The 20,822-nt window shown below is 43.3% G+C and overlaps 1 protein-coding gene across 1 annotated transcript; it reads left to right on the top strand.

The window, feature by feature from the left end:
• Positions 1–293: 293 nt before the first annotated feature.
• Positions 294–16,364, top strand: HTATSF1 (HIV-1 Tat specific factor 1). The gene is made up of 9 exons (XM_070760022.1): positions 294–861; positions 2,844–3,021; positions 5,123–5,170; positions 6,715–6,869; positions 7,106–7,269; positions 8,572–8,671; positions 11,395–11,484; positions 13,419–13,556; positions 14,489–16,364. The coding sequence occupies exons 1-9, from the start codon at positions 688–690 to the stop codon at positions 14,759–14,761; spliced, it is 1,320 nt and encodes a 439-aa protein (XP_070616123.1). The 5' UTR covers positions 294–687; the 3' UTR covers positions 14,762–16,364.
• The last annotated feature ends 4,458 nt before the right edge of the window (positions 16,365–20,822 follow it).

The following is a 20,822-nucleotide window of genomic DNA, read 5'->3' as shown; positions in this document are numbered from 1 at the left end:
CCTTTATTTGTTTAGAAAGGAGAAAAATAATTCCCCCCGAGGATTAGAACAGACTCTTCTGAGCACGCGCAGCTCCCTCACCCCATCCCCTTCTGCCTTTCCCTTCTCGGTAGCCCTCTGACGGACAGTTCAACTCCGAAGCTTATTGGCTGCCTTTGTTGTTCTTTATTAAGGTTTTCGGTTTAGGCCCACCTTCTTTTCAAAAAGCGACTTCCGCTCTTGCGGAGTGAGCGGCACAGGGCCCTTTCCCCGCCCCTCTTCAGCTATACGCTAATTACAGGAGGGGAGCAGAGATGGGAGACTTTCGAGGCAGATTTCTGCGCTTGCGCAGTAAACCCCTCCGACGAGACGGCCGGCCAAGCTCCCTATCTGCGTCTGCGCACTCGCCTTGTCACCGCTGAGGCGAGAAACCCCGGCTTTTACCGCAGCGCCGGCGGTTAGAAGAGCCGACGGGGCTGCGTTGTTTCCGAGCGGCGGCGGCGGCCCTCCGTTTAACCCGCTCGGGACGGCAAGGCCGGACCCAAGCCCCGGCGCGACGAGGGACCGTGCTCACGCACGCGTAGGAGAGCCCTCGCGCATGCGCCCTAGCGCCGGGCCTGCTGCGAGGCGTTTCCAGGCCGGCCCGGGCCCGGGCGGCGCCCTGGTGGTGAGAAGCGGCTGAGGCTGCGTTTGAGTCGGGCGGGCACCATGAGCGTCGGCGGCTCGGACCGCAACGAGGATTTCCACCAGCAGCTACGGCTGCAGGAGCTCTACGAGCGCAAGGAGGGGGGCGATGCCGGCGACGAGCCCTTCACCTACACCGACCACGCCGACGGCACCCAGTACGAGTGGGACCGCGACAAGAAAGCCTGGTTCCCCAAGGTGGGCCGACTACAAGGCCCATCCTCCACAGCGCGCGGGGCGGGGCTTGCGCGAGAGCGGGGAGATCCAAAGCGCCCCCCTCTGCGCGCCTGAGTGGGGGCAGAGACACACACGTCGCCGGAGAGTGATGGGCGTTGTAGTCCTAAAGTTGGTCTGGAGAGGGGGCGTTGGCGAGGGAGGGAGGGCTGCAGAAATCGGTCCATTAATTTTAGTGGGCCTTTCCTTTGCAAAGGAGGGTCTCCTTCCCCCCCCTCCCCCCAGTCTTTTAGCCTTGTAAAAAAGAAATAATTTCATTAAAGGCGGAGAGGATTTTCTTTCTTTGCATTTATCTTCCCTGCATCGTCTTGTTTACAGATCTACTGCACTTGCTCTGGAGAGCTAGAGAGGGGTGGCATACATTTGTATTCTAAAATAGTTCTTTTCCTTCCTTCCTCCTTCCTTCCTTCTTTTCCTTCCTCCTTCCCTCCTTCCTTTTCCTTCCTTTCTTCCTTCCTTTCTTCCTTTTCTTTCCTTCCTTCTTCCTCCTTCCTTCCTTTTCCTTCCTTCCTTTTCCTTCCTTCTTTTCCTTCCTTTCTTCCTTCCTTCTTTTCCTTCCTTCCTTCTTCCTCCCTCCCTCCTTCCTTCCACTATCATTTCTCTCTGCCTCTCCCTCTTCCTTCCTCTCTCTTTCCCTATTCCTCTTTCATGTATTTTCCTCTCTTATCCCTCTCTCTTTCCCTCCAGCTCACTATCATTTCTCTCTGTCTCTCCCTCTCCTTTCTCTCTTTCTTTCTGTCTGATCTATCACCTCCTCTATCAATCTCATCTATCTCTACACATGCATCCTACACACACACAAACCCAATAAGTGCAGAAATGGATGGGTTGACATTAAAGACAAGGTACAGAATATTTTTTAACATGGATTTGTTCTATCAATGGTTGGATAATCGAGGTAGGAATTAGAAACTCTGAAAACATGATGTATAAGCAAATTGACCCAGGTAATACACTCTTTTTACTAAGTGCTTATGTAAAAGAAAAATGGATAAATAAAACACACTCATGAAATAAAAGTTTTCAGGAGTTCAAACTTCAGGCTGCACAAGCAATGGACTCTGCTAATAATAATAATAATCCAAATTTCCTGGGGGCAAAATGCCATTTTTTTGAGATGAGCATTGACCCTGTCCAGCTGTTGGCCAGCCTCTATTTTCTTCCTTGACCCTTTGGCTTGCTATCCTTTTGACCCTCCTTATCTCTCCAACAGGATCCCTTTGCTAGGTTTTCAACCTGGCTTATTAGAAATAAATAAGCAAAGGCGATGAATACATGAAATACTTTTAACTTTAAGGTTTTTAAGTCTCAAATGGGAGTGCAACAATTCGGTGGGTTATTGTTGTTGTCCTTTTCTCAACCTTGGCAACATTTCAGATTGTGGATTCCAACTTCTCATTCTTCCAGAAATTATTTACCTTGTCCTCTAAATTGGCATCTGGAGCCAGGATTATTAACCTGTGAGCTGTATTTAATGTGGACTTGTATCTACGTTGTGCAATTCTCCTGCTGAATTGGGATTGAAGAGCAGTTGCTCTTGAAAATTCCCTGACTTTCTTCACTAAGTTCTGAAGAATATTTATAAGAATGAGGGACAGTTTTCAGAATTTTTAGATGTCCAAAGAGAGACAGTTATGCAGGCGGTGTGTAAAGGGAGAGTAAATATTCTGCAATTCCTTGATGAATTGATCTCAAAAATATGCTGGTACTCTTGAGGAGCTTCCTGTAGTAAACCTAAAGTAGCATCCTTTTACTCTCTCTACAGGCCTGCCAGTCGTCCCTCTAAGCTGCCTATCAGTTGTAGTGCCATTATGAACAGTTAAAAATAGAAGATGACCTGCATTATTTTCTTCCAGGAGGCCACCTCCAGTGCTTGATTCTTGCAGTAGCTCACACTTAAATTTTAATTGGTTTCCTGAACAATTTCCTTTTATTTATTTTTTTAGATCACCGAAGATTTCCTGGCAACGTACCACGCGAACTACGGCTTTCCCACCGAAGGCTCCGATGCAAAGAAGAGAGCCGCAGCGGATGCCAAGGCTCACCTGCTAGATGAAGCCATGCCCTCTCAGTCCCTGCTGTCAGACCTTAAACAGAAAGGAGAAAAAAGGAAGGCCGAAGCAGGCAAGTGGCTCCATTATGCTTGACTTATTTTGATGTTCGAGAAGAGATGTCTGTCTTCCTACAGGAGTTGTGCTTGTGTGGGCGGTCATTGCAAAAGCATCTTTTTAAAAAAAAAATATTTTTATTGAATTTCAAAAGGACAAACAAGGACATACAACACTAAACATTTAAGGAGCTACCATTGCTCCGCTTGTCGTAGAAGTCTAACTAATACAAAAATATAAAAAGTCCTAACTGTAATCAGATCAAAGCAGAAATGCCACACATGTAAATTACATTCTTGTTAAATTTAACTCTATATTTTTAATATTAAACTTATTAATTAAATTCATTTATATTTTAAAACATTCTATGCTTATACAAAAAAAAGGAAAAAAGTTATTAGTGATACTACTTACTATTTCATTCTATATTATAATTAATTGTTGATACCATTTTTAAAATTCCACCAATCATATACTTTATCCCATATTTTATAATATTCTGTTTCAATTTGATTATTTAAACGTTTAGTCATCATATCTAGTTCTGCACATTCTATAATTTTTTTAAATACTTCAGTATCTTTTGGTATTGTTTTTTCTTTCCATTTCTGTGCGAATACTATTCGAGCCGCAACCAATATATGTATTATTAAATAATAAGTTTCTTTTTTATACAATATAAAGAGTTCACGAGATTTTTTGATCTGCAAAATGTGCAAAAGCATCTTTAAGCCGCCCAGAACTCAGAAAGTTTAATGTTAAAAGGATCAAATTCCAGCCACCTTGTAGGAAGTTGTGAATGTTGTTAAAGCTTGGATAGGTGTGAAGATAGGAAGGTGCCTTTATCCCAAGTCAGGCTATTTAACTTATTTGACTTCTATGCAGCCGAACTCAACCTGTCTAGTCTGGAGGACAGAAGGAAAAGGGGGGACATGATGGAAACATTTAAATATGTTAAAGGGTTAAATAAGGTCCCGGAGGGAAGTCTTTTTAATAGGAAACTGAACACAAGAACAAGGGGACACAATCTGAAGTTAGTTGGGGGAAAGTTCAGAAGCAACGTGAGGAAATATGATTTGACTGAAAGAGTAGTAGATCCTTGCAACAAACTTCCAGCAGACGTGGTTGGTAAATCCACAGTAGCTGAATTTAAACATGCCTGGGATAAACATATATCCATCCTAAGATAAAATACAGAAAATAGTATAAGGGCAGACTAGATGGATCATGAGGTCTTTTTCTGCCGTCAGACTTCTATGTTTCTATGAATCCAGGAATATCATAGAAACATAGAAATTGACAGCAGAAAAAAACCTCCTGGTCCATCTAGTCTGCCCTCATACTATTTCCTGTATTTTATCTTAGGATCTATTTTTATCCCAGGCGTGTTTAAATTCAAGTTTCTGTGGATTTACCAACCACGTCTGCTGGAAGTTTGTTCCAAGCATCTACTACTCTTTCAGTCAAATCATATTTTCTCACGTGGCTTGTGATCTTTCCCCCAACTCACCTCAGATTGTGCCCCCTTGTTCTTGGGTTCATTTTCCTATTAAAAACACTTCCCTCCTGAACCTTATTTAACCCTTTCACATATTTAAATGATGTTTCGATCATGTTCCCCCCTTTCCCTTCTGTCCTCCAGACTATACAGATTGAGTCCATTAAGTCTTTCCTGTTAGGTTTTATGCTTAAGACCTTCCACCCTTTTTGTAGCCCGTCATTGGACCCGTACAATTTTGTCAATATCTTTTTATAGGTGAGGTCTCCAGAACTGAGCACAGTATTATTCCAAATGGGGTCTCACCAGCGCTCTATATAAGGGGATCACAATCTCCCTCTTCCTGCTTGTTATACCTCTAGCTATGCAGCCAAGCATTCTACTCGCTTTCCTTACTGCCTGACTGCAGTGTTCACCCATTTTGAGACTGTCAGAAATCACTACCCTTAAATCCTTCTCTTCTGAAGATTTTGCTAACACAGAACTGCCTATACAAATACTCAGATGTCGTCTATTCTTCCCTCTCTCCCCCTCTGCCCTGTGATGTGAACTTTAAAATGAAGAGCTGCTCTCTTTCCTTTAGCAGTGCAATCCTAACTTATCCTCATCTCCCCTCTAGGGTGGTTTCATGTTGAAGAACAGCGAAATACAAATGTTTATGTAACAGGTGAGTGGGCTTTGAGTCTTCGCTGGTTGGGAAAAGCTGGGTTTTATGCTGCGGTTTCTCCTTTGAAATAGGTTCAAGCCCCTGAATATCATTTCAAATATTTCACGGTGCACAAAATCTTTCCCTCCGGACTTTAAAACTAACCTGGATGGCTTTGGGCTAAAATTTAAGAGGGTAGCTAGAGTAATAAGTAACACATGTATTTTTTTTTTTTTTAAATCCACTCCTGTGTATTTGAATTATTTGTGAAAACTCAAAAGTTCCTGCACAATGACACAGAGGCTTTGTAGTCAGCACACACACACACACACACACACCGGTTTTGATAAACTGAAATTTGTTTCCATTTGCTGTACTTTAAATGTGAGGCCAGCGCCTCTAAATTAATTCCAGTCACGCTCCTTTTAACTACTTCCTAATTAGACAATCACCTTGTGGCAATCCAGTGTTAGATAAATGGCTCAATGCAGTAGAGTTGGAAAACGCCTCTCTGCTCCATTTGAAAGGGCCTGTTGCAGCATTTGGGGCCTTTGGCGTGCTTGATATGGGCTCCCGTTTCATAGCTCTACAATGCTTGTAAAATGCACAACTTTTCTGAAGCCTCCACCATCGTGGTGTGCCCTGACTGGCCTGGCAAAGACTTCTGTCTTTAATACCCAAGGCACATCAAAAGAAGAGTTCTCTGCCTGGCTGTACACCATATTTTGAGACTTGATCCTGTGTATCAAGTACAGTGGTACCTCGTGATACGAACCCCTCGTGATACGAACCCCTCGTGATACGAACCCGGGGTTCGGAAATTTTTTGCCTCTTCTTACGAACTTTTTTTGGCTTACGAACCCACCGCAGATCACAAAATGGCGCTCCGCTGGGCACCGCCACCCGGCTGTCACCTTCTGAAACAGCCGGGGGGCTTCTTGGCGTTCTCCCGAACGCCGAACCCGGAAGTTCAGATTCGGGTTCCGGAGGCCGCCGAGAAGCGCCCGGCTGTTTCAAAAGGTTACAGCCGGCCGCTGCCGCTCGTCGGAGCGCCGTTTTTGCGATCGGCGTCGTCGTTTTTGGCCGATCTGGAGGCTAGAAAGGAGGTGGGGAATCCCAATAGGGAATGTTTCGTCTTACAAACGTTTCGCCTTACGAACCTACTTCCAGAACCAATTAGGATTTTGTAAGACGAGGTATTACTGTACTTATTTATTTATTATTAATTAAATTTGTATGCCGCCCATTCCCGAAGCACTCGTGGCAGCTTCCAAGTATTCCAAGTAACGACACCATAAAAATCAGAACTGCGAGGCAGGCAGATTCCTCCAAAGAACAATTTTATTGGAGATACCATATTGGCACAAGCTGGTGAAACCCGACTCTGAAAGTTCCCAGGGTTTTCACCTGATTAAAAGTTTAAAAGAAAATAGACAAAGACACAAAGGGGGGGGGGGCGATGTAGACTGGCCCCAAAAATCCCCACAACAACCCCTGTATGGTAACATAAAAAATTTACTTGGGTTTTGTTCTGGCATTTGTACCTTCAATTTCTGTCTTTCCAGGTTTACCACCAGACATCACAAAAGATGAGTTTGTGGACGTTATGTCAAAATGCGGTATCATCATGCGTGACATTCAAACGGAGGAACCAAAAATCAAACTTTACAAAGACAAGGAAGGAAACCTTAAAGGCGACGGGCTCTGTTGTTACTTAAAGGTTAGTTGTTTATTCTGTCACAGTGGTGACCTTGTGGTTGCGGTTGTTATTGCAAACAAAGATCTCCAGTCTCTTTGAGTCTCTATTTTAGTTTAACTTCTGGGCACCCCCTTTACAGGCATCGGTGGGATTTATGAGGAACGTGCCTTTTAATCTCTGTGCAAATATTTTTTTCTTGGGTGGAAAAAAGAAGTTGTAAACCAAGATATTTTTTCCCCCCTCTTCTCTTTCCCCAGAGAGAATCTGTTGAACTTGCGCTGAAGTTGCTGGATGAGAAAGAGATCCGGGGCTACAAACTGCACGTGGAAGTCGCCCAGTTCCAGCTCAAGGGGGCCTACGATGCCAGCAAGAAGAAGAAGAAAGGCAAAGATTACAAAAAGAAGCTCTCGCAGCAACAAAAGTGTGTAGCTTTTTTTCAAGATACCCCGAAACTTTTACAAGTACAGTGGTACCTCGGTTCTCGAACGCTTTGGTTTTCGTACATTTCGGATACTGAACAAAATTTTCTGCAAAAATTTGCTTCAGTATCCGAACAAAAATTCGGATACTGAACAGAAAATTTTGTCTACTATCCGAAATGTAAGATCTGAGGGGACGGGGTGAGAGGGAATGGGAGTCGGAATCCCGACACGCCCCTCCTGGCCGCCCTCTTAAAAGCCGGCCAGTCTCTACCTTGTAACTGCTCCAAGCTGCAGGAAGGGTAGGGCTGGCTGCAATACCGGCAGCTTCGGGGGGCTCCTTTCCTCAGTGGTTCAGTTGGTTACCTCCAGGCAGCTGCACCAACTTTTTCTTTCCCGGCGGCGGCTCCGGCGGCTTCCCTTCATCACGTGACGTTCCTGACGCTGCTGCTCCTCGAAAGGAAGCCGCCAGAGCCGCTGCCAGAGCCGGGAAAGAAAAAGTTGGTGCAGCTGCCTGGAGGTAACCAACTGAACCACTGAGGAAAGGAGCCCCCCGAAGCTGCCGGTATTGCAGCCAGCCCTACCCTTCCTGCAGCTTGGAGCAGTTACAAGATAGAGACTGGCCAGCTGTTAAGAGGGCGGCCAGGAGGGGCGTGTCGGGATTCCGACCCCCATTCCCTCTCACCCCGTCCCCTCAGATCTTTATCCCATAGGAAATGGAGGAAATACTGTAGATTTAATTGGTTCCCAGCAAGTCAATGGGCTGGGAACCAATTAAATCCATTTCCATTATTTCCTATGGGATAAATTAATTCGGTTCTCGACCAAATCGGTTCTCGACCACACTTCTGGAATGGATTGTGGTCGAGAACCGAGGTACCACTGTATATTTGCACGTTGAAAAGGTGGTTGGGCTTGCCTTTTGACAAAACCTGGGGCTTTAAAGGGTTGTATTTATAAAACAAAATGCAGGAAACCATAATCTTTAAAGCAGCTCAAATCACCCAGGAGGGCAGCTCCTAATAAAATGTGGATTTATCTGTCACGTAGGTGGCTGAGAGATGATGCATCAATTTCAAGGCTGCTGGGGAAACAGCCTTTCTTCTATTAATTTATTATTTATTAACTAGATTTATGTGCCGCCCCTCTCCAGGGACTTTTGTTCCCCTCTTTACTGGGGGAACAAAAATCCCGTCAGCTTCTGATTTTAGAAGCACCCAGTTAATTTCTTTTTTTCAACCAATGCTTTAGGGAACTGAAGAGATGCACCCTCCAACCTCTTAAATGTTGCTTCATTTCATTAGACAGCTGGACTGGCGGCCGGAGAGGAAAGAGGGGACAGTGAGATTGAGACACGAGAGGGTTCTCATCATCAGAAACATGTTCCACCCCAAAGATTTTGAGGTAGGTAGAAAAATCCAGTAAGGGTTCCTACAGAGGTGAAATGCTCCCAATTTGGGCGTCCCTGCCAGTGGTCGGAGAGCTGGTAGCGCCAGTAGTGCGAGGCGTCACCCACCCGCTCGGACACTATTTGGATTCTTTTAAGCTCTGCGCATACGCAGAACGCTTTGCGCGTGTACAGAGGGTGAAAGAAAAGAACCCAAATAGTGTCTGGACAGTGTTGCGAGCGCTCCTTATCCACCTCTGGTGATGTCAGATTCTAAGGAGGAGGATCCAGGCCCCCTCTGGGTACCCTGGGCCAGGGGGGGTTGCCAGATGAAGCAGAGAGCCAGAATGACGGGAGAAAGAGATCTGAGCGAGCCTGAGGAACCACTAGAGGGCGCTGGTGTGACAATGGGAGAGTGGTCCCAGTCAGAGAGTGAGGAAGACACTAGAGTGGAAAGTCAGTGCATTGACCCTCGCTGTAGGAGATTGCTCAGAAAGCGAGAGGAGTTGCACAGTAAAAGGTATTAGTGTATGGAATGAGCCTTTTTGTGGTGTGGTGTCATTTCCAAGCAGTATAAAGGCAAAGGATCGTGGGAAATTGGGTGTGGGGATTCAGCGTTGTTCAATGGAAGAGATGTGAGACTGGGGTGTGTGCTTGAACAAGGCTTTATTTAAAACCACGATTTCTGCCTCAATAAAACTCATTCTCTGCTGGAGGCTTGTTGTCCAGGACTCCGGTCAGCAAAATCCATAGGCTTAAATGTGTGATCTAGGAATGCTGAATTGGCTGAGTTGGACATTGTGGACATTTAGCTCTAGAGAGAAAATACTCCCTCCTTCTTGGCCATTGAAAATCTGCTTTTCGTTATGTGTGTTTATATCAATAAAGGGTTTGATTCATTCAAGAAATAAAGGATTTTTGAGTCGGGGGTTTCGATCACGCTACCATTGCTCCCAGCTCTCCGGCCACCGGCAGCCACGCCCGAAACGGGAGCATTTAACCCCCGGGGTTCATAAATAGCCATCCCTTCTGCCTAAGGCCTGGGATTGGTTCGCCTCCCAAAGATGACAACGGAAGTTGGCCTCGTCACAAGCCAAGAAGTGTTTGTGGCATAATAGAGCCAGCTAAAGTTAGAAAGGACCGCTCCATTTTTAGGCTGTTACTGTCTGAGGCTGTTGGGACTCTCATATCCCCTCAATTTCATTTGCTCCTCCTGTATTTGAAGGCATAACGTTACACTCCAGTGGGACATAACTCCACATGTATTTCTCAATAGCATTTAGAAACATAGAAACATAGAAGACTGACGGCAGAAAAAGACCTCATGGTCCATCTAGTCTGCCCTTATACTATTTCCTGTATTTTATCTTACAATGGATATATGTTTATCCCAGGCATGTTTAAATTCAGTTCCTGTGGATTTACCAACCACGTCTGCTGGAAGTTTGTTCCAAGGATCTACTACTCTTTCAGTAAAATAATATTTTCTCACGTTGCTTTCGATCTTTTCCCCAACTAACTTCAGATTGTGCCCCCTTGTTCTTGTGTTCACTTTCCTATTAAAAACACTTCCCTCCTGAACCTTATTTAACCCTTGAACATATTTAAATGTTTCGATCGTGTCCCCCCTTTTCCTTCTGTCCTCCAGACTATAAAGATTGAGTTCATGAAGTCTTTCCTGATACGTTTTATGCTTAAGACCTTCCACTATTTTTGTAGCCCGTCTTTGGACCCGTTCAATTTTGTCAATATCTTTTTGTAGGTGAGGCCTCCAGAAGTGAACACAGTATTATTCCAAATGTGGTCTCACCAGCGCTCTATATAAGGGGATCACAATCTCCCTCTTCTATAGAGCGCTGGTGAGACCACATTTGGAATAATACTGTGTCCAGTTCTGGGGACCTCACCTACAAAAAGAGATGGATCAAATGGAACGGGTCCAAAGACGGGCTACAAGAATGGTGGAAGGTCTTAAGCATAAAACGTATCAGGAAAGACTTCATGAACTCAATCTGTATAATCTGGAGGACAGAAGGAAAAGGGGGGACATGATCGAAAGATTTAAATATGTTAAAGGGTTAAATAAGGTCCAGGAGGGAAGTGTTTTTAATAGGAAAGTAAACACAAGAAGAAGGGGACACAATCTGAAGTTAGTTGGGGGAAAGATCAGAAGCAACATGAGAAAATAGTATTTCACCGAAAGAGTAGTAGATCCTTGGAACAAACTTCCAGCAGACGTGGTTGGTCAATCCACAGGAACTGAATTTAAACAGGCCTGGGATAAACATAGATCCACTGTAAGATAAAATACAGGAAATAGTATAAGGGCAGACTAGATGGACATGAGGTCTTTTTCTGCCGTCAGTCTTCTATGTTTCTATGAAAGCTGTGGGCAGACTTTGCCTGCAGTGCTGCAGTTTAACCACCGCCCCACCAGGCCTCCTTTCTCTTTTATATTTACCCGAGGGTTGGGAGTTATGTGGCATGTAGTCCCACTGTGCCTGAGGTTTGCAAGGTTTCTGATTCGGCGGGTGACGTTCCCTTTCCAATCTCTGCTTTTGAGCATTGGTGAAAAATAAACCCAACAAGCTTTCGAAGAGCGAAATAATCCAGGCCAGATTGTCTGGTGTCTCATTTGACTTGTCAAAAATCGCCAGAATTGTCGTGTGAAAAGATTTTACTTTCTGAAAGCGTGGGATGCATTTTTAAAAAAAATATGCTTTATAAAATGTCTTTCCAGGAGGACCCTCTGGTACTCAATGAGATCCGGGAAGACCTACGGACAGAATGTGAAAAGTTCGGCCAAGTAAAGAAAGTCATTATATTTGATGTACGTATCAGAAATTTATTTTATTAATTGGATTTATATGCTATAAAATATAAATATAAACTACTTCACACTAGTCCAATAGCAGTCCAGTCGTTTCTTGAAGGTCACTAGTGTTGGAGCGTTCACCACCTCTGCAGGCAGGCCGTTCCACTGGTTGGTCACTCTCACCGTCCGAAAGTTCCTCCTTATTTCCAGGTTGAATCTCTCCTTGGACAGCTTCCATCCGTTGCTCCTTGCTCTTACATCTTCTTGGCTGTAGTTTTCCATAGGGATTTTATTTTCTTTTTTAATATTTTTTTTTAAAAAAAAATTATTCACATGGCTTCAGACTTGTGCTTGGGGCTTGGAGTGGGTGCTGTAGCCAAATAGAATTCTTTCCCCTGGTAACCAAGGACGTTGGTGAACAACCAATGATTATTGATTGATTGATTTTATTTTATTTTATTTTAATAGTACAATGTAAACAAATCTAATATTTAAGTTTAAGTTAATTTAGAACCCCAATTCAAAAACCAATCATACATACTACCATACCATGCATAAATTTTATAAGCCTAGGGGGAGGGAAAGTATCAATTCCCCCATGCCTGACGACAGAGGTGGGTTTTAATTTATAGGCCGCCTTTCTCCTCGTGGACTTGGAGTGGCTTACAAGAATAAAATTCAATATAACAATTAAAAAAATCATTTTTCTATTTACTCGTAATTAACTTTTTTATTGTGTTTTATTTTACAATATAACACTAAAAGTAGTTAATTAGGAGTAATTAGAAAAGTTAGAAAGATTTTAAAAAACCCGATATAAAACAAATCGTCCATCATTAATACTACTGGGCAGAGCAGGAACTATTGCTCGCAGCCCCTTTCAAAAAAGGCAAGGAGAGTGGGGGCGGTACAAACCTCCAGGGGGATTTGGTTCCAGAGGACTGGGGCCACCACAGAGAAGGCCCTTCCTATTTGTTTGGCTGTCGGGGCCCGGAGAAGACCGACTCTGTGCAATCTAACCGGTCTCTGGGATATGTGAGGCTAGACTTTGTGCTGATCGGATGATGTGACTGGTGACTCTAGGAGAGGGAAAGTTTCTTATTTTTAATTATTATTTATTTATTTATCAGATTTGTATGCTACCCCTCTCCGCAGACTTGGGGCGGCTCACAGCAATAAAATACAATGTAAACAAATCTAATATTTAAGTTAATTTAAAACCCCAATTTAAAAACCAATCATACATACTAACATACCATGCATAAATTTTGTAAGCCTAGGGGGAGGGAAAGTCTCAATTCCCCCATGCCTGACGACAGAGGTGGGTTTTAAGGAGCTTACGAAAGGCAAGGAGGGTGGGGGCAACTCTGATATCTGGGGGGAGTTGGTTCCAAAGGGTCGGGGCCGCCACAGAGAAGGCTCTTCCCCTGGGTCCCGCCAAACGACATTGTTTAGTTGACGGAACCCGGAGAAGACCCACTCTGTGGGACCTAACCGGTCGCTGGGATTCGTGTAGCAGAAGGCGGTCCCTGAGATAATCTGGTCCGGTGCCATGAAGGGCTTTATAGGTCATAACCAACACTTTGAATTGTGATCGGAAACTGATCGGCAACCAATGCAGACTGCAGAGTGTTGGTGTGACATGGGCACGTTTGGGGAAGCCCATGATTTGCTCTTGCAGCTGCATTCTGCACGATCTGAAGTTTTCGAACACTTTTCAAAGGTCGCCCCATGTAGAGAGCGTTACAGTAGTCGAGCCTCGATGTGTAATTGGGTGAAAAACCAGCGGGAAACGAGAGCCGGTTTCGCCCCAAGTGACCTGTCCCCATGAAACGTTACTTGAGAGATGTGCCTGCCTTGGAGTCAGTTCTCTTGGTTGGGGCTGCATTTCTTGGAACCTTGGCCCGGGTCTAATCTGATGGCTTCCCCCTCTTCCCCTGTTCCTGTAGAGGCATCCTGACGGGGTGGCCTCGGTGTCCTTCAAGGAATCCGACGAGGCCGACGTTTGCATCCAGGCGCTGAACGGACGATGGTTTGGTGGGCGGCAGCTCTCCGTGGAAACGTGGGATGGTGTAACCGATTATCAGGTATATTTGGTTACCAGTACAGGGTGGAACACGTTCAGTTTGAAATTATAGTGATGGCATTCGGGGGAAAACTGTCCTTGGGTCTAGTTGTCTTGGTGTCCGGTGCTCTATAGCATCGTTTTGAGTCAATATTACCACTGCCCTCTTTTTGACTCATGCAGTATACGGGTCCTCAATGGAAGGCAGGCTATCTATCTATCTATCTATCTATCTATCTATCTATCTATCTATCTATCTATCTATCTATCTATCTATCTATCTATCTAATCTATCTATCTATCTATCTATCTATCTATCTATCTATCTATCTATCTATCTATCTATCTATCTATCTATCTATCTATCTATCTATCTATCTATCTATCTATCTATCTATTAGATTTGTATGCCGCCCCTCTCCATAGACTCGGGGCGGCTCACAGCAATGATAAAAACAATATATAATAACAAATCTAATAGTTAGAATCTAAAATAACAATAATACATTTTAAAAAGTCTAAAACAAGAAACCCCAATCAATATATAAAAGCATACATACAGCCATATCATACACAAATAACTACATAGGCAGGGGGAGATGTCTCAGTTCCCCCACGCTTGACGGCAGAGGTGGGTTTTAAGGAGTTTACGAAAGGCAAGGAGGGTGGGGGCAATCCTAATCTCTAAACAGTGGTTGGCAGCCATTGTTTTTCCTGCAGTTCTGATTCTCCTCCGAAGTCTATGTCGGTCTTGTCGGGTTGCAGAACCAAAGCAGACAGTGACAGAGGTGCAAATGACAGACTCAATGATTCCTCTGAAAATACTTCAAAATGTCTTTGCCTTCCCTTCCCCTCCGAGTCTTCGGAGAGGGGCGGCATACAAATCTAATAAATCTTAAATCTTTCTCCTCCTCCTCCTCCTCCTCCAATATTGACAATTGTGTCTCTCCCCAGATTGAAGAAACTTCCCGGGAACGAGAAGAGCGACTGAAAGGGTGGCAAGAATTTTTAGGCGACCCCAACCAAGAACTGCCTAAAAAGCCACCGGATGCCAATTCTTCCCAAGGCGGCTCCCAAGCGGCCAAGAGAGACCCCTCCCCGGCCCAAGATAACGGGGCCGCCGAAGCCCCCGAGGAAAGCGGGGATCGCCACAAAGGAGCCGGCGAAGATGTCGCGGCGTCCACAGACAGCAGCGTGGCGGGCAGCGATGAAGAAGCAGAGACTTAACGCCAGTCGCCACTGGTCCGAGAGCATGATTGCGGGCTCCCGTCCAGACCTCCCTCCTCCTTCCCCCGATACGAAGTTGCAAGCTCCACTCCAATCAATGAATATAAAATAAATAAATATATATATATAAGTATATGCGCGCACATTTCCTTGTTAGGATATCACCGACGTGCTTTCGAGGTATTGCATTTAAAAGCAGTATTTAGTTTGTGTGTGTGTGTGCGTGTGTGTTTGTGCGCGTGCGCATTATATATATATATATATACTTATTCATATTCATATTCATATATATTCATGTCTGGCTGTGACTGAAGCTGAGTATGTGTCATAAGTTGCTATGAATCCTGCTGAACTGACCAGCTGTCTTAAAATTTTCACCTTTGCTTGTCAGTGCACAGAGCTCATCCACGTGCGAAGTAGGTGTGCAAGCTCCCCTGAGTGGCACCATAAATCTTTACAAGCACCCCAGGATTGAACCGCTTTCCTGGTGTTTTGGCTCCTCCCAGCCGACTCACACTCTCCCTGTACGATAACGAATTCTTGCCTGCCGTGGACTCACCAGCATGGGCTTGAAATAGCTGGTTTTCCTTGATTGGTTTTATTTTACTTTATTTTTTTTAAAGTAGCAGATCATTGGCGATGTATTTGCACTCCCCAGTGCCAGGGGAGGTTAGGAGATCACGCTCCGAAGATGCTTTTCTGGTGTGCATAAAAAAAGTCCCTTGTGATTCACGTCCTTTGTTTGTTATGGAAGTTCGAGGGGAAGCTAGGTAATAAACGGAGAGAGGGGGGGAAAAAAATCTGTAAATGAGCTGAATTCTGCTGATCATTCTATAAATTTTCATTTGGATTATCAACTCATTGGAAACACGCGAGGAAGGCATGCGCCTTTAAAGGCAAGATCCCTGCCTCGTTCCCGGTGTTTAACTGTTCCACAATAATTGTGTTTCGAACATTTGTTGAGACCGAATGTACGGAGCCTGTATTTTTTTATACTGGATTGATGATAGGAGAATAACTACGAATAAAATCGTTTTGAGATCCATTCCCGAAATCGTTTCTCAGATTTTTTTTTAAAAGACTATTTTTGGGTAGATACAAAATGGCTGAAAAATAGTATTTTTTGTTTGTGTGTTTTTTTAATCGCTGCCAAGACTTTGCCCAGATTTACTTCTAACATGTTCAAAGAAGGAAGTGATTGTTTTAGCCATTTCAGGTCTACTTTAATGGCGGTGCTTCATAGCATCCATGCTCTCCATTTGCATGTGAGAGTAGGAAATTAGTTTGCTTTTTTAGCCAAACGTTAGAAAACCTTGAATCAGGACATCAGCCCAGTTGTTGTTTGAAATGGATGATCGTGAAAATGATTTTTTGTTGGCTCCAATAGTAGCAAACCTAAAAATGTAATTTCAAGTTTTTTAAAATCTGTTTTCGCTGGGAGAAAGAAGGAGGTCGGAGCCTAAATTCAACTTGAAATTTCCCAAGGACATCGTTTGACTGTTGAGCATTTTCTCGGACCCTTTAAAGAATCTGCACAGATTTTAAAAACAAAAGCTCCTTTGCTGAATAATCTTTTGTAGAATAAAGCTAAGTGCTTAATGGACCAGTTTTGTACCTTGAATTTGTGATCATACCTCGAAAATACTTGCGTTGCCTCTGAACTGTTTTTTTCCTGAAGGTGCTCACTGCTAACACCTGACATAAAACACACGAGATTTTAAGTACACTGAAAATGAGTGGTTAGAAATAAACCTCTTAAATGGTTTTGGTTATGACCTATAAAGCCCTTCATGGCATCGGACCAGAGTACCTCTGGGACCGCCTTCTGCCGCACAAATCCCAGCGACCGGTTAGGTCCCACAGAGTAGGCCTTCTCCGGGTCCCGTCCACTAAACAATATCGTTTGGCGGGACCCAGGAGAAGAGTCTTCTCTGTGGCGGCCCCGACCCTCTGGAACCATCTCCCCCCGGAGATTAGAACTGCCCCCACCCTCCTTGCCTTTCGTAAAATTCTTAAGACCCATCTCTGCTGTCAGGCATGGGGGAACTGAGACATCTCCCCTGGGCCTATACAGTTTATACATGGTATGTTTGCTTTTAATAATGGGTATTTTAGCGTTTTTTAAATTATTAGATTTGTTCTTACATTGTTCTTGTTATTGTGAGCCGCCCCGAGTTCGCGGAGAGGGGCGGCATACAAATCTAAATAATTAATAAATAAATAAATACAAATCTAATAAATAAATAAATAAATAAATAAATAAAATCTGCCCAAACAAAATATGTGGCAATGTTTTAATGGACAACCCTGTCCTGGATTTTCTCTTCCTGTTGTATGTTGTGAAGTATGGTGACAACGAATGAGGTCAGTGAAACTTATGCAAGACTTCACATAGGAACCAACGCGATAGTTCCAAATTAAAATGTTTCTGGAATTTAAATGATTGTTCCATTGCAAAACCTCCGTGGCCTTATTTGTGGAGGAAAATAATCTCAGACCAGATTTAAGTAGTATTCACAGGCCTTGAGGACACAAGGATCAAAACTTAAAATAAATGGGTGTCGTTTCCAAACTTTATATTCCTTTCCTGGGAAAAAAGCTGGTTATTGGTCTGGAGAAGATGATCTAATTGCTTCCTTCCAGCTCCTCATCTATGTCTCCTATCCATTTTGACCTGAATTCCTCTGGTATTCCACCGTGGTTCTTGTTTGCAAATCTGTAATCATCCAATCACTCAATTCCAGATTTTGAACATAGTACAATTCATAATAAGTCATAAAATATTTGTTAGGCTTAATATTTCGGAGACAGAATAACACAATCATTGTAAAGGTTCATTTCTACCCTCATTTATTTACAGATATATATCATTTCCCCAAAATATTAGTTGGCGATTTTTACACAAAACCAGACTGATATTTTAATGTGTTGTCACATGATTGTGTTACAGATACAGCCACTTGGGAAAATTGGTTCATTGCTGGACTCAAAGACTTCATTGGCATTGGTCAGTTCTGCTGTTGCAAATTACAGTTCCCTTACAACATAAAAGATTTACTCAGGCATAAGTGAATTAATTTGAATTCCTTACAGTTAAAAATGGAGATGAACAACACTGCTTATTTAAATGACTACAGTGGAACCCCGACATAAGAGCTGCTCTACTTAAGAGCAACTCGAGATAAGAGCTGGGAGGGGAGAGATATTTTTGTTCTACTTACAAGCCCAAATTCGAGATACAAGCGCCAAGGAGCTGTCTCCTGAAGCCAAACGCTAACTTCCGCGTTCGGCTTCAGGAGACAGCTGCAAAGCGGCGCGCGTGTTTTAAAAGGTTGCAGCTGGCCTGGGGGGCTCGGGGGGGGGGCTTGCAGCTTTCTTTCTTGCTCTTTTTCTTTCTCTCTTTTACCTTCCCTTCCTCTATTTCTTCTTTTCTTTCTCCTTCCCACCTTCTTCCCTCCCTCCCTCCCTTCACTCATTCCTCTCTTACTCTCCCCTTTCATAAGTTTCCTTGCTTCCTTCCTCTGTTCCTGTCCCTTCCCTCTTTCCTTCCTTCCCACCCTCCGTCCATTCATTCACCCATTCCTCTCTTGATCGCTTAAAGCCGGTCCCTGGTGCAAAAAGGGTTGGGGACCTCTGTCCTACAGGATTGGGTGGCAGAGAAGTTGAACATATGTAAATTTAAAAGTTTAAGAAAGTTTACAAGTTAAGTGAAAGAAACTTCATTATTCATTTATATGTACATGTACATTTCTTCATTAAAAACATGTCTTTCTGCATAATTTAGACTAACTTTGTGAGTTTTTTGAGGGCTGGAACCAATTAAAATTATTTACATTAATTCCTATGGGGAAAAGTCGTTCGAGATAAGAGCTGCTCGACTTAAGAGCCCAGGTCCGGAACGAATTAAACTCGTATCTCGAGGTACCACTGTACTTCTGTTACCTAGTGCCAAGTCTACATGAAATCCAGTTTGAACTGATTTGTTCTACAAATTGCACACAAAATTCTTCATCCTATCAGACAGCCTGTTAAGCAAGACCTTCTTCCTAGGCTGGTATACAATTATATGAACTCACCATGCATCTATCATCAATGTTTATATTTTTGCAATCGTTATCAACGTCTTTCCCAATCTGGTGCTATAGTCCGGTAACTGTCTTAAGACTTCGTTCATCACAAACTCGGTACTTGTTACAACACCCGCAGGTAAGGTTTTTTGGACGTAGCGTTCTGCCTCATTTTAAAAAATCAAGAATTTCTCAACCTTGGCAAATTGAAGTATGGACGTTGATTCCCAGAATTCCTCAACCACTCATGTTGCCACCAAGCACACTAAAAGTTAAAAATCTCTTGGTAGTCTGAGCTGAAATTTGGAATACTGCAAACACTTGGAATCCTGCATTCAGTTTCGGTTGCCACGATGCAAAAAGGATGTTGAGACTCTAGAAAAAGTGTAGAGAAGAGCGACAAAGTTGATCAGGGCACTGGAGGCTAAAACATTTGAAGAACGGTTGCAGGAACTGGGTTTATGTCTACTTTCATGAAAAGAAGGACCAGGGGAGACATGATAGCAGCCTTCCAATATCTCAGGGGTTGCCACAAAGAAGAAGGAGTCAACCTATTCTCCAAAGCATTTGAGGGTAGAACAAGAAGCAATGGGTGGAAACTAAACACTTGTTTCAGATGAAGTCTTGGGAATCCAACTTCAGGCCTCAATTAATTTTTCTGTTTTTCAGTCCTAAATAAAAAGTGCAAAACCACTCAGTCGCCTACGTTTTGCCCTCGTGGGAAAAAGGATGACCTTGCTTGCGGAACTATAATGTCACTGTACTATCTACCACTTGATTTGCGGGAGAAGTAATTAAAAATGACACAACGACACAATTATTTATTTTTATTTATTTATTTATTTTGTCCAATACACAATGAGGGTTTTAGTGGGCATATATCTATATACACATAGTAGAATGCATGATGAAGGTTATAGAGGAGATGCTCATCGTAAAATATATCTAAGAAATAATAGAAAAGAAGATATAGTAATAGAACATATCAATGAAAGAATAGAAGAATAGATATAGGAATAGAAGAAAGGTATAGGAGATATAGGAGAGCAATAGGACAGGGGACGGAAGGCACTCTAGTGCACTTGTACTCACCCCTTACTGACCTCTTAGGAATCTGGATAGGTCAACCGTAGATAATTTAAGGGTAAAGTATTGGGGGTTTGGGGATGACACTATGGAGTCTGGTAATGAGTTCCATGCTTACAAATGAATTGTGGTCGAACAGTCTTTTAATGTTCAGGATTTAAAATTTTGTAATGGTTTTTAATCTTGTATGCCATTCTGAGTCCATTGGAGAAGGGCGGTTTATAAATATAAGCAAGTAATTAAGTAGAAAAAAACCTTCAGCAATCGAGTTGTCGAAGCGTGGAACTCACCGGACTCAGTAGTGTCAACACCTAACCCCCAACATTTTTCCCTTAGACTATCCATGATTGACCTCTCCAGGTTCCTAAGAGGTCAGTAAGGGGCATACATAAGTGCACCAGTGTGCCTTTCGTCCCCTGTCCAATTGTCTCTCCTTTATCTCATATATCTTTTCTTCCTTTCATATATCTTCTCCTCTATTTTTATATCTTTTCTTTATATATATTACTACATGTCTATTCTCTTCAATATGTATTGTGTATTGGACAAATAAATAAATAAAGACAAAACAATGTCGATTGGCGGGACCCAGGGGAAAAGCCTTCTCTGTGGCGGCCTCGGCCCTCTGGAACCAGCTCCCCCCAGAGATCAGAATTGCCCCCACCCTCCTCGCCTTTCGTAAGCTCCTTAAAACCCACCTCTGTCATCAGGCATGGGGGAACTGAGATATCTTTCCCCCCTAGGCCTATACAATTTATACATGGTATGTTTGTGTGTGCGCTTGTTTGGTTTTAATAAGGGTTTTTTAGTTATTGTAAATATTAGATTTGTTATATGTTGTTTTTATTATTGATGTTAGCCGCCCCGAGTCTACGGAAACGGGCGGCATACAAATCTAATAAATAAAT

The sequence above is a fragment of the Erythrolamprus reginae genome, chromosome 8, assembly GCF_031021105.1.
Source record: "Erythrolamprus reginae isolate rEryReg1 chromosome 8, rEryReg1.hap1, whole genome shotgun sequence".
Classification (NCBI taxonomy): Eukaryota; Metazoa; Chordata; class Lepidosauria; order Squamata; family Dipsadidae; genus Erythrolamprus; species Erythrolamprus reginae.
Note: the sequence above shows the minus strand (reverse complement) of the source record. Positions and strands in the feature narration are given on the sequence as shown.